This window comes from Canis aureus, chromosome 16 (assembly GCF_053574225.1).
Source record: "Canis aureus isolate CA01 chromosome 16, VMU_Caureus_v.1.0, whole genome shotgun sequence".
In the NCBI taxonomy this organism is placed as follows: Eukaryota; Metazoa; Chordata; class Mammalia; order Carnivora; family Canidae; genus Canis; species Canis aureus.
The window spans coordinates 12,122,477-12,135,730 of NC_135626.1; the positions used below are offsets into that span (position 1 = coordinate 12,122,477).

At 63.8% G+C, this 13,254-nt stretch overlaps 1 protein-coding gene across 1 annotated transcript in view; it reads right to left on the reverse strand.

Moving 5' to 3' along the window:
- The window catches only part of NOTCH1 (notch receptor 1), a 43,502-nt gene that overhangs the window by 19,819 nt on the left and 10,429 nt on the right, over positions 1–13,254 (reverse strand). Inside the window, exons 3-9 of the mRNA XM_077851414.1 lie at positions 4,763–5,025; positions 3,992–4,330; positions 2,225–2,347; positions 1,559–1,792; positions 1,151–1,306; positions 771–956; positions 463–576 (exon numbers count right to left, since the gene is read on the reverse strand). Of these exons, the coding sequence (XP_077707540.1) occupies positions 463–576; positions 771–956; positions 1,151–1,306; positions 1,559–1,792; positions 2,225–2,347; positions 3,992–4,330; positions 4,763–5,025 (1,415 nt within the window). The remainder of the gene's footprint in view (positions 1–462; positions 577–770; positions 957–1,150; positions 1,307–1,558; positions 1,793–2,224; positions 2,348–3,991; positions 4,331–4,762; positions 5,026–13,254) is intronic.

Below are 13,254 nucleotides of genomic sequence, written 5' to 3' on the forward strand. Positions count from 1 at the left end.
TGAGCTCCTCAAGCCCCCCTGACCATCAGGTTCACTGAGGGCCAGTGAAGGTGGGGAGTGCAGGCCAGCTGACTCCTTCCCGGCACTGCCTCCGAGAGCCAGGCTGGCACCTCCCCTCAAAGCCCCTCAGGGAGGACAGGGCTGCTCCCAGAGTGTACTCACCCTTAGGGGAACCCACAGCAAGGAGGATTTCTGGGGTCCCCTGGCCCCCAGAGAGATGGAGGCTGGTACACCCTGCCTAGCCTGGCCCAGCCCTTTCATTCCCAAAGTGAAGTCCTTGCAGCCCGGCCCCAGGGCAGTGGCCTGGCACCCCCGCCCCAGGACAGTAGGGAGGGGCTCCTACAGGACAAGGCCCGGCCTGAGTGGAGCTCCCCCCCGCAAGCAGGGCGTCAGAGCTCCTGGTCCACCTCCCCTGAGGGATGGTGGGGACTTGGTGGCAGCCATGCAGGGGATGGGCCTCACCCGTGGGGCACTCGCACAGAAATTCATTGATTTTGTCCAGGCAGCGGCCATTCTGGAGACAAGGGCTGCTGGCACACTCATCCGTGTTGACTTCACAGTGTACGCCCTCGTAGCCTGGTGGGGGGGGGGGGTGAAGGGGCACAGTGGTCCATGAATGGCCTCAGGGAGCTGCGGAGCCAGCATCCCCACACGTGTTCTTCTGCTGTGTACCCGGCAGCATGGGGCTTGGTGGCCAGGCAGGCCCCGGGCTGCTCTCCGGGCCTCTGTGGAGGCCAGGCACTGCAGGGCCTCAGGCAGGCTCCACTCACCAGGCATGCAGATACACTGGAACTCCCCGATCTGGTCCAAGCAGGTGGCATCATTCTGACATGGGTTTGAGATGCACTCATTGACATCAATTTCACAGCGGGGGCCAGTGTAGCCCTGCAGACACTGGCATTCAAAGGAGCCCAGCGTGTTGATGCACTTGCCTGCATGCTCACAGGGGTTGGCACCTGGCGGGGGACAGGAGTACACAGCTCCAGTGAGAGGCTGCTTCAGATGCCCTGAGCTCCGGACTATTCTGGAGCATGCAGCCTACCCTGCCCTGAATCGGGCTGGGAACACCCTTCCAGCAGCCTCCACCCCCTTGGGCCAGGAACACCTGTCCAGCAGCTGTCCCCCCGCCGCACATCCCAGCCCGACGCACCCAGAGAGCACTCATCCACGTCCTGGCTGCAGGCTGGCCCCGTGTAGCCTGAGGGGCAGGTGCAGATGGCTTTGCCATTGACAGGGTTAGTGTCACAGTTAGAGCCCTCATTGCAAGGGTTGCTGATGCAGGCGTCGTTCAAGTGGCAGAGCAGACCTGGGCGGGGTGGCAGCAGTCAGCAAGGTCCCCTCCCCGGCCTGGGCAGGACAGGCCTCCCACAGTCACACTGCTGAGCAGCCCCAATCAGGCCCACAACACCCAGGTCATTCCAAGAGGGTATAACCAGCGGGCCTGCCCTAGGCATACCCCTGGCCTTCATCCCTCCAGAAGGGCCCCTCTCGGGCCATCTCAGGGGGCCCTACTCCCTGACGCCTGGAACAGCCCTGCCCCCTCCAGCCTGGCACTCACCCGTGCGGCCGTGGGGACACTCGCAGTAGAAGGAGGCCACACGGTCGTGACATGTGGCACCATGGAAGCAGGCGGCGCTGGCACAATCGTCGATGTTCTCACTGCAGTCCTCACCAGTCCAGCCATTGACGCACACGCAGTTGTAGCCGCCATGCGTATTGTGGCAGGTCCCACCGTTCTGGCAGGCGTTGGGCATCAGCTGACACTCGTCCACGTCCTCAGTACAGTACTGACCTATGGGCACCGAGACCATCAGGCTGGGCGAATGCCGCCAGGCCCTTGACCACAATGTGCAGGGCCCACCTCCACCAGGAAGCCTTCCCAGGTGGACTCTTCCACCTGCCACCAGCCTGAGTCACTGCTCTGCTGTGGGCACGCTTGTCTGCTATCCCTGGACGTGAGCCTCCAGCTTGGCCCTAACCCAGGAGACCCAACCACAGGGCCAGCCAGGGCCACCCGGGGCCAGGCTACAGATGGCCCACGATGAAGAGCTGGTGCCATGTCGGTGTGGCCACTGGGGTGGGGGCCTCAGACCCTGGCTCTGGCCAGGGACTACCCCAGGTCACGCCATCCTTCCTGGCCTAGACCGGGCTCATGGGCCCCTGTCCACATGCGGGTGGTGGGACTAGTGGGGGGTGCCCCTGGCCGGTGCCCCAGCACATGCACCTGTCCACTCTGGAGGGCAGCGGCAGTTGTAAGTATTCACGCCGTCCACACAGGCACCTCCATTCTTGCAGTTGTTTCCAGGACAGTCGTCAATGTTCTCCTCACAGTTCTGGCCGGTAAAGCCTGCGGCGGGAGGAGCCCAGGGCCTGGTCAACAGGTGGGTCCACTTTGCCATCGCCCTGGCTGGACCACAGCACCCTGCTCTGGGCAGGGTACTGCCCCTCCATGGCCTGCCCCGGGAGGCGCACTGGCTGGGGGGCCAGGCCCTGTTCCCCTTCTTGGCGACTGCCCTGGGGTTGGTGGCGGGGGGGGGGGGCTCCAGGCAGAGGATGGCAGGTGGCAGTAGACATGTGGCCCCCAGATTCCTGGGGACAGAGGTGTGGCATCCCACTTTCCTCCCAGCTGGGGCCGACCTCTTCATATCGCCTCCACGCCAGTCAGCTATTAACCTGCTCAACTCCCACTGGTTCAATCATCAACCAAGGAAGGTGCGTCAGGGAAACAGCCCAAACCCTTAGCTGCCTACTAATTAACACCCCTCCTGCGGTGCCTTTGAACCCCTTTCTTGCCCTGGGAGAACCAATCCCCTCCCTCGGGCTCCCCACCCCACCAGTACCCCAGGGCCAAAACAGGAGGCCCGGAAGCGCCAAAGTGCAAAGTGGACAGGGTTTTGCAGGGAGCACCCCAAACAGAAGCCCAGGACCCGAAGTCTGAGTTCTGACTCCCACGCACACTGTGGTGGGCCTGGAGTGCTGCTTCTCCGCACTCCCCATGCCTCGAGAGGCTCTCCTGTGGGGCGGGGGAGCGGCACACGAGCTCCACGCATGGGGTATCCTTTGGAGGGTGCCCCACACCCCATGTCCTGAGCCCTCTTGAGCAACATGGCTGGATGGAAGGTTCCAGGCCTGAGGTCACCGGGCTGGCAAAAAAGGCACGTGAACCCAGAACCCAGGGCTGGGCCTGGCAAGCAGGCTCATTAGCTCTCAGCCAGCAGCACCGGGGTAGTCGGGTGGCAAGGAGAACACCCAGTGCCCCCCAGGAAACGCACGCACATGGCATCTGCATACAAAGGCAGCTGATGTGGTGACAAGGCCCCAGGCTCTGTGGCCAGCAGGCACATAGGACACTTCCCCTTTGCTGGGGCTGGGACATAGGCAGCTGGGGCAGTCCCTCCAGGGTCAGCTGGGCCCTGTACACCCAGTGTCCAAACCCCAGCACCCCCAGATCCTGCGCCTCCCCTGCCCCCAGGCCCCCCTGAGCACCAGGGCATGCAGCTGACAGACTATGAGGTTTTTAAGCCTCCCATCTCACATCCCTGAGAGCCAAGCCATGGGGGTGGGGGTACAGGGATGTGCCAGCTCTGGCCCCAGCAAGACCAAAGGCCCAAGGCGACACAGCAAGCATCCAGGCAGCTGTAGTGAGTCTCACAACCAGCACATGGTTTCCGGGGAATTCAAGATGAGGGAGCTCTTCCCCGCTTCCCCAGGAGGCTCAAAGAGGGCAGGGGTGCCTGGGGGTGGAGGGAGCCCCAGGGAGGGCTGCAGGGTCCCCAGGTCCTGGGCATAAGGGAGATCCTGCCTCCTGGCAGATGTGGGATGACCAGCGACGGGGGTGACACCTAGACCCTATGCAAGCTTCCTCCTAACCCCACCAGACCTGCCCCTGCTCCACACCCGGGGCTGCCTGCTGGAATGCACCCCCCTCCCTGTGCCCTGGGGTCTCCCTTGGGGCCTGCCACCGGCAGCGGGAGGCACAGTGGGACCATACCTGGCAGGCAGGCGCACTCATGGGTGGTGTCCCCCGTGGGGCGGCAGGTGCCCCCGTTCTGGCAGGGGGAGGGGCTGCAGGGCACATAGGGCAGCTCACAGTGCGGGCCGGTGTGGGTGGCACGGCAGGTGCAGCGGTAGGAGCCCACCTCGTTGTGACAGGTGCCCCCATTCTGGCAGAGCCCGGGGCTCTGGCTGCACTCGTTCACATCCTGCCGGCAGGTGGGACCATGGAAGCCGGGTGGGCAGCCGCAGATGTATGAGGCCTCAAAGGGCAGGCACTGGCCGCCGTTGGCACAGGGGTTGGAGGCGCACGGGTCAGCCTGTTGGCATGTCTTCCCTGGTGGGCGAGGGGCAGTGAGGAGGTCACACAGGCCATCTGGATCCCCGTGGCCAGCCCTCCCCCAGCACCCAGGGGCAGCTTCCAGGCACCATGGAGGTGCCAGCCTGGCTCGGACCTAACAGCACTGTCCCTTTAGTCCCCAGGACCCCACGGCAGGACGTGGCCATCTCTCTGTGGACCAGGACCAAGGCTCCCAGGATACATGGCTGGTGGGGGGGAGGCGGCCTCGAGACTTGACCCCTCCAGAGCCCAGCCCCCCATGTCAGAGCTCCTGATGGAGGGACAGGGAGGAGTGGGGGCCCTGGAGCAGGACAACTTATGGGGCTGGAGAGGGGCATGGGGACCCTAGGGTAGCGATCACCCACCCCCACAGCCTTGCCCAGATGCATAGACAGACCAGGGTCTGTGAGTGCCCGCTGCCACCCTCACCTGACCAGCCCGGGGGGCAGCGGCACTTGTACTCAGTGAGTGTGAGCAGGTCACAGGTGCCACCGTTGCGGCAGGGGGTGGAGAGGCAGGCGTTGTCCCGGGGCGTCAGGCAGAGCGGCCCAGAGAAGCCCAGGCGGCAGGTGCAGGCATAGTCTACCAGGCCACCGCGGTCCACCGTGTGGCACGTCCCAGCGTTCTTGCAGGGGGCGCTGAGGCAGGGATTGGGTGCCTGGCATCGCTGGCCCACGAAGGCCCCGCTGCAGCTGTTGACAGAAGCCAGGGTGGTTACTCACACCAGTTCCCCCACCAATGACCCCCCTCACCCAGCACAGGCATGGGCCGGGGTCATAGCTCCCTGGGGAGTGCTTGCAGCCATCGGGCCCCACCCCACCCTGGGCACAGCTGGCCTGGGCTGGGGGGTCCTCGGGGAGCTGTGATGGGAGCCAGACGGATGTGGTGGTTGCACAACACCATGACAGTGCCAAATGCCACCGCACTATAATGCTTTAAAGTGGTTAATTTTACCTTCAATGAATTTCACCTCAATAATAAAAAAAAAAAAAAAGATGTTAATTGGGGCAATGGGCTGGCCTTCAAAGCCCTGGTGAGCGTGTGTGAGCACCTCGGCGAGCCACCAAGAAGGGGCCACACAGGCCGTTCCCGCCATTCCCAGGGAAGAAGAGCTCGAGGCTCTTTTGTTTGGGGGGCTTGTCTGCTTTCCCTCCCTGCTCTCGCTTCTATAACCAACATGCCTTATTTGGGTAATAAAAGAGCTTCCAGCTTTTCTGCTTTCAGCATGGATGCTACCGCAAACACACAGAGGGCTGCAGACAGAGCTGACCAGTGCCGCTTCCTTTCTGATGTGGAATTCTTTCTGCTGGGTGTGTGTGTGTGTGTGTGTGTGTGTGTGTGTGTGTGTGTGATCCCACGGGAATACCGCCCCGGACACAGTTGGCACCCCCTCCCCCCACACTCTGCGCCCAGACACGGTCAGCCACCCTCGGGATCAAGTCTTCACAAGGCCCAGGCGACGTGAGCCCAGAGCAGACATCCATTTCACAGCAAGATAATCAAGATGTGGGGAAGAGCATCCTTCCGGAATTCTTGGTGAGCTGCCCCGGGCGGGGGAGGGGGGGGATGGCAAGGGAAGATGAAGGCCACCAGGTCTGTGCCCTGCCCCAAACACACTGCCCAGGCTCCAACAGGAGCAGATGAACCAGGAGGGGCGGGCATCTCATGGCTTCCTTGCAGTGACGGGACTCAGGCATGCCACCCCCCACCCTGCCCTCCCCCAGCCACCTGTTGGCCCCACTTCTGGAGCCCAGGCCAAAACGTGCCCACCAAGGTCATCCGGTGGCATTGCCTGGAAGGCGAAGCTCATTGAAGGCTCTGGGACCAGCCAGGCATTGTTCTTCCCAGGGGCGAAGCCTCTGAGGCATAACGTGCCCCCAGCCCGCCCCCAGCCCGCCCCCGCCTCCGTGGCCTGGGAAGGCAGCCCTGACGCTACACCCACAGCTCTGGGCACCAGGGAGGCGGGGGCTGAGAGGGAGCCTCAGGGCCCCAGATGAGGAGGGAAGGGCTCTCCTGAGCATGGAAACATCCCACCTTCCAGAGCCCAGGCAAGAAGGGGCTGCCCAGGGGTGCTGGGGACCCCCACCCTCAGCAGAAGGCAGCCTGCCGGTCCTCATGTCCTCACAGCCTCCCCTCCCGCCTGCCCCAGGGGCTAGAACCACACCTGCAGGGGTGGGGTCTCGGGGTCTCAGCAACTGGGCGGTGCACCCGCCCCCCCCCCCCCCCCGCCTGCCCCCAAGGCCTGGGATGCATCTGTCTCCTGCAGGTTTTCAGAGGTGGCGGCAACACTTGGGGAAGGCAGACGAGGATGACGCAAAGTGACCACCCTGATCCACCGCCTGCTGCCAGGAGCCCACAGCCCCAGACCAAGTGGCTGAAGGAAAACCCGATGCCTGGGGCAGATGGGGCCCCAGGGAGGCAGCTGTCCTGGGGAAGCGGGCCGCGGGGCATGGGCTCTGGCAGGGGTGAGGGTCTCCCGCACTGCATGACTCAGGGAGGGTGGCCCTGGGCTCCAGTTACAGACAGCCTGGTCCCGGCCTGAGCAGCACAGGGAGCCAGGGAGAAGCGGCAGGGGGATGGGGGGGGCACCAGGCAGCACCTCCCCCAACCCATCAATGCCACCCATTGTCAGGCGGGAGCTGGCCACCGCTCCCACTTGGAGAAAAGGCTCTTTTTTCTTTCCCAGCCACTAACCGAGTGGCCTGGAGGTGGGTGCTGGATAGGGGGCGCTTGGTCATCAAACAGGGCGGCAGCCTGCCTTGTCTACTCCGCACCCCGACTCTCAGCCCTGCTGGCTTTGGGGGAGGGAAGCCTCCGTGGTCCCTGGGGGGTGTCCCTGGGTCCCCTCGACCCTAGACTGATCCTTGTCAGGGTGTTGGGCATCCCCCGATGGGCCGGAAAGCTCAGCCTGGATGCATACCCCAAGGCCTCCAGCCATGGGGCGGTGTCCCGGTGAATGGGCCCCTGCTCTCTGGTCACCCCTGCTCCCAGGCAGGGCTCCCGCAGGAAGACTGCGGGACAACCCACCTGGACGGGTCACATCCTAGCCAATGGGGCTGGGTTAGGCCGGCCAGCGAGGGAAAACATGCCAATAAATCAGGCGTCGTTGGTAGTGTGGACAAAGGCTGCCCAGGGAGCAGGTGCGCCTGTGGCCGGGGACGCGGGCGGCAGCTGCTCCCAGCCGGGCGCGGCGGGCCGCCAACCAGGGCGGGTGGGGCAGGAGCCAGGAGGCTCCTCCGTGGGGGGAAGCGGCCTCTGAGAAGGCCCATTGTCTTCCCCACTCCTGCCCAGGCCGGGCAGACACCAGCGTGAAGGCATGCTGCCCAGCCCGGGCTGGCTCCATCCACCACTGGCACCCCAGCTCCAGGCCAGGCAGGGCCACGAGGGGAGGAGCAGCCCCTGGAGGCGGGACAGTGGAGGCAGATGCTGTGTGGAGAGAGCGTAGGGTGCGAGGTACAACACCAGACCAGGACTCGGCCGGGAGCCTGAGCCAAGAGGAAGCACTGAGCCAGGCACGGGGTCTGGGACTGGAGGCCAGTGGAGCACCTCTGGGCCAGTTCTGGAAGCCGTCCTTCCCCCACAGTGGGGTCCCCCCAGGTCCTGGAGGCCGTCCCTCCCTAACCAAGGGACTCCCCCCAGATCCTGGAGGCCATACTTCCCCCACTGTGGGTACCCCCCCAGCTGCTGGAGACCATCCTTATCCTTCCCCCACATGGACCCCCCCCTCCCCAGCTCCGGGAAGCTTCCAGCCCAACCACCTCTCTCCTCTGCAGCCATGCACACCTTGCACACCTCCATCCCCACCCGTAGCATTAGCACTTTCCGGAACGATGGACTCCTGCAGCCCCCTCTGCCCACGCAGCAGACTTCCCTGGGAGGACTGATAGGTCAGGGAGGCCCCTTCTTGGACCTGGCCAGTCAGGCCTCCAGGCCTGCCTCAGGGGGCAGTGTAGCACTGGTGGGGATGGGCACCAGGCCTGGCAGAGGACACTGAACCCAATGCCTGCCGTGGAGGTCAGAGACTTCCCAGAGGGGCCCCCACTGACCCGAACAATACTTCCCGCTGACCTGCACCCCCCTCCTGGCCGGGGTGTGGAGAGCCCCCTACAGCACTCAGGGTTCCTCCCAGAAGCCAGCCAGCACCTGCGCCTCAAGACCTGCCCTCTCTCCCTCCCATCCATCCGTTGGGTTGGCCCATGCTGGCCTCAACAGGTGAGTGACAGGTCGGGTGGGGGCTCCGGGAGGGGGGCAGCTTCTGGCAGACACCCCACCCTGCCCAGCTGACAAGCGCCAAATGGTTGATGGGGCCTGTTGTCACCGGCCTGAGCAGGCACACTTTGTTCCTCAGTATTTCCACAGTGGGGCTCAGGGCTCCGCCCCCCAGCGTCCTCTCCCCGCCCAGCGCCCTCCCCTCCCCCCCAGCGCCACTCCATAGAAATGCAACTCCAGAAAGCATCCGGAGGCAGATGTTGCTGTGACCTTTCACCCGGGACTAATTCTAAATTGTGCTGTTTTCCTAAGCCAAGCGGCCATCTGCCAGCCCTGGGGGACGGACTGGGCCTGGGACAGGACACAACAGCTTCCCAGCCCCAAACTAGGAGAGAGAAGGGGTGGGAGCAGCCAGGGGTGCTGAGTGGGCTCTGCCCTCAAGGAGTCTGTGGCCCCAGGGTGAACACGGGGTGAGCACAGGGCCTGTGCCTTGGCCAGCTGGGGGGGGGGGGCGGAATTACGTGGAACCCTGTCTGCGAGAGGAGCCCGAGAGCCCCCAGCAGAGGCCTTTCTGGGGCACAGCTGAAATGCAGTCCCATCAGAGGAGGGATTCCCCATCCCACTCTGCCCGCCTGGGCCTCAGTTTCCCCTGAGTGTAGCAGGCTGGCCCCTCAGAGGGCCCTAGTGCATGTCACCCGGCGACCCAACCATTAGGGCAGAGGGGATTCACTGTTGCCAGCGCTGGATTTGTTTCATGCGTGATTTACCGCATCCCTGGGAATGTGTTTATTGAAGCTGCTCAGTTACATGTTTAAGGAAAACTGTGGAGACCCAGGACGACCCTGCACAGGAGGACCCACCCTGCCAGGACAGGAACATGGCAGCAGTGCTCGTGTGCAGGGCCAGGCAGGGGGTGGGAGGCCTCCAAAGGTGCCTCCTGATGCAGTGAGGGACAGCCTTCCCCACCCCACCGGGCAGCCTGAACCCCGGCTCCTTGCTGTAAGGACCCATCTGTATGTAATCAGACCTCCCCTCCTTCACCAAGTCGACCTGTCCCCAGCAGAACGACCCCTGGTATAGCAGGGAAGGCCTGCTCCCCACCCATCTTCCTGCCACCATGGCCACCACAGCTGCATCCTGGCAGCAGAATGGTTACCCCAGAGCAGCACAAGGGGGTTAATTCCTCACCAGACCCTTGCCCCCAAGCTGCCTGCCCTCAGGGAGGCCTGGGCAGGGCCTGGGGGGTCCTGCCTGCCACCCTAGACACTCCCTAGTCCCCACAGGGCCCTGGCTCTGCCGGCAGCAGTGTGCCTGCCTAGAAGCCCCCTCCCCACATCCCCCTGCTGCCGCCTGAGCCTTCTGCCCAGGAAGGGGTCTGGGGCCCTGCTGTGTGGGGGCCAACCAACTCAACGATCTGATCCTGGAGTCTACTGGTGACAATGGGTGGGGAGCACGCTGGCTCCTGCCCCTCCCAGAGCCCCATCCTGTGATGCTCAGCAAAGGCCCACCAAGGCCCATCGCTTTCCACCCAAACCATGGACACGGGTCACAAAGCTAGGGCCCACCCATCCCGGGCAGCTTGGCCAGGAGTTTGCGAGCGCCTCCTGGCCTGGGGAGAAAATAACCTCCCATGTCCCCACCCACCTAAATGGGGTCACCTGTGGACTGGCGGGAGTGGGGGGGTGGCTCTTGGCCACATGGGCAGACTGGGGACAGAGAGGCATCAGACCCCAGGTCCCCAGACATACGGCCATGAATGATGGGGTCAGTGAGCCCAAGTCTTTTTCTAGTCAAGGCTGGGGGGGGACGGTTCCTGGGACCTCCCTTGGGCAGAGGCCAGTCCAAGGCCCCGCCACCTCCACCTCAGGGGGGCCATCCGTCTTCAGGAGGCATTGGCTAAGTGATCATGTGCTCATTGCAGGTGGGGAGCTGGGTGACCTCTGTGGGCTTCTCCCAACTGTGCCTGGTCTGGGGACCTGGGGTCCTTTCCAAGTGGGAACAAGTGGGACAGCTCAGCTCTGGGGAGAGATGTGAGAACCAGGACAAGGGAGCCCTGGTCCCCTGCCCTCACCCCAAAGTCCCCAGACCAAGAGCCAGAGCATGAAAAGTCCTCAGCTCCTCCTGTAGGGCCCAGCCAGCGCCTCTGCCTGCTCCAGGCCCCAAAGATAGCCCTCTGCAATCCCCTCCCCACCCCCACCTCGACAGCACAGGTGGGGGTGGGTAGAGCCAGGCCCCTGGCTTCCAGGGCCTCAGGAGAGGCCAGGGGGCAACACCCCCCTCCCAGGCCAGCAGGGCGGCAGCAAGCAGTGCAGGGCAGCTGAGGGTGTGCAGCCTGCCCACCGCGACCCAGGGTCCAGGCTTTCCGGCCCCAACAGCGGCTGACGGTCCTGCCGGCACTTTGTCTGGAATCTTTTCCCTGAGCTGCATCTTTGGAAGGTCTAAAATATGCTGGGAAGAGGAAGTGCAGGAAAAGCACCGGCTTCCTTCCCTGGCCCTGGGGGAAGCCCTTTGTGTGGGGGATGAATCTGCCCTCCTGGGAAGCCACCTTTCCCACCACAGAGAAAACAATGCCCCCGATGGCTCATTGTCCCCATGTCACTCAGAGCCACCCCACCCTGGACGTGGGAAGCAAGCAGCTAGCTGTCTGAAGGGAGGGAGGGGCCAGCGTGGAGGTCAGCAGCTGCCTGCGATGGCCCAGCAGCAGGGCACGGGGTAACCCTGGTTGGCACAGCCAGGAAGAACAGGGTCCTCCAGGGTCATAAGAAAGCTCTGTGGTAGTGAGGCATGTGAGAAAAGTCTGCTGTCCACCCCCCACTCAGAGATCGCACCCATGGTCCCCTCAAAATTCAGCCCCAAACTAGAGGCAGGGCTGAAACATGTGTCCTCTCCTGGGCTCTCCCCAAGGCCTGCCGCTCCCCCCGCCCCCGCCAGCCCCTCTGCTGTCAAGCGGGGCAGAGCTCAGACCCACACCCCCAATCGCTCAGATGCAACGAAGGAATCGACAGACTCACGGGGCTACTGGGAGGGCTTAATCCAAAACTCGATTAATTAAGTCAGTGATTGCAGACTGAGCTCCCCACCAAAGCCAGAACCAATTCTGGCAACTTCCCACCTCTGCTCCCGGGAGCAGATGCCATTTCAGGGGATGTGGAGAGAGAAGGCCACATGGTGATGGCCTGACCCCCTGGCTGGTCAGGGCAGACACTCAGGGGTATCTTAGCTCCTGCCCATCGTCTGGGGAGGTCACCAGGGACCCCTCACATAGGTTCCAGGATGATGGCCCCAGCAGCCTCACCCTGCTGGATTCCCAGGATGGCCCTGCAGGTACACACAGGGTCTGATTCACAGACAAGAAAACCAGGGTTCAGGCACATTTTCCCACGGATGACCTGGATTAGAATGTGGCTCTTAACCTCTCCTGCTGCCAATGGTGGCCAGGAGCTGGTCACCCAGAGGCTGCCAGAGCAGGGCCACCCCCCTAGGGGCAGCCAAGGGTCCAGCAGGAGCTCCATGGGCAGAGGAGGAAGGAGTGTGTCCTTTGCACCCCAGATGCCCTGCCCAGGAGCCTGGGCTTCTCACCTGACCATCTGATCTAGGGCCCAGAGAACTGGAGCAGACAATGCATTCTTATATCCCACAAGCTCAGCTGGAAACACAAAACCCCGGGTGGGGGCTGGGGTTCTGGGTGAGAGGTCTGGGAATCAGGAAGCCTCCCAGCCAGCCAGCAGGTGGGACGCTGCTGGGCCCCGGCTCCTCTGCAAGCCCTGTCAGCAGGAGGGTTGGTCATGCGGGCGCTGGACCCCCGGGGCTCCCGCCCCCACGTGTTCATGTCCCACCTGTATGCATGCACCGAAGCAAGCTCACGCCCAGCCTGCCCCCCACTGCACGCCGACGAGGCTCCTGGGACACCACAGGGATCCTGGCAGAGCCAGCGGTGGCTGCCTCTGGCTAAGCCGGACCACAGGCACATGCTCAGTGTGGCTCCAGGGGTCACCCCCACCCTGCACTGTTCACCAGCCCCTTTCACACTGGCCTCCTCTCCCCACTCAGGCCCCCACAGACCAGGCCCCACACCCCTCAGGTTTGCGCACTGGCTGTGGTGCCCTAGGACACAGCAAATGCCAGAAGACAGGACCCGGGCTGGCCTTGAGGAGGTGAGGGTGGGACCTTCACAATCACCATCTGGGGACACCCAGGTGTCCTGGGACAGCTGGCACAGGTCGAGGGCCCTCTGGAGGCAAAGTGGGAGGGGCAGGGCCTGACCTGCCCTAGCATGACCTCGCCCAAATGCTGGGGCAGAGTTAGTCTCTGAGACAAGGCCTTGGAGTGTGAGGAACCGATGGGTTCCATCGGGGGAACGGGGTGGGGGGCACGTGAGACCAATCCACATTAGAGCCACGTGTGAACCCACACAGATGCTGACTTAGGAGAACCCCAGACAGGTGGTGAGGGCCACACCTTCACCTGCCAGGGCTCTGTGGGGCACTTCAGGGGGCTCAAGGCGCCAGGTCCCCCCTGATGGAGAGGAGCTCGGGGAGGTGAGGGGGTCACCCACTCCACAGCACGCACCAGCCTCCAGCCTCCACCGCCTCCACATCCGGCTCTGTGCCCACCCCCACTGCCAGCCCAAGCTCAGGTGTGCACCTCTCAGTCCTTGCCGAACACCGGTGTGGAGCCAGAGCGGAGCCCGGGCCCTGGGCCTCCAGGGGGGA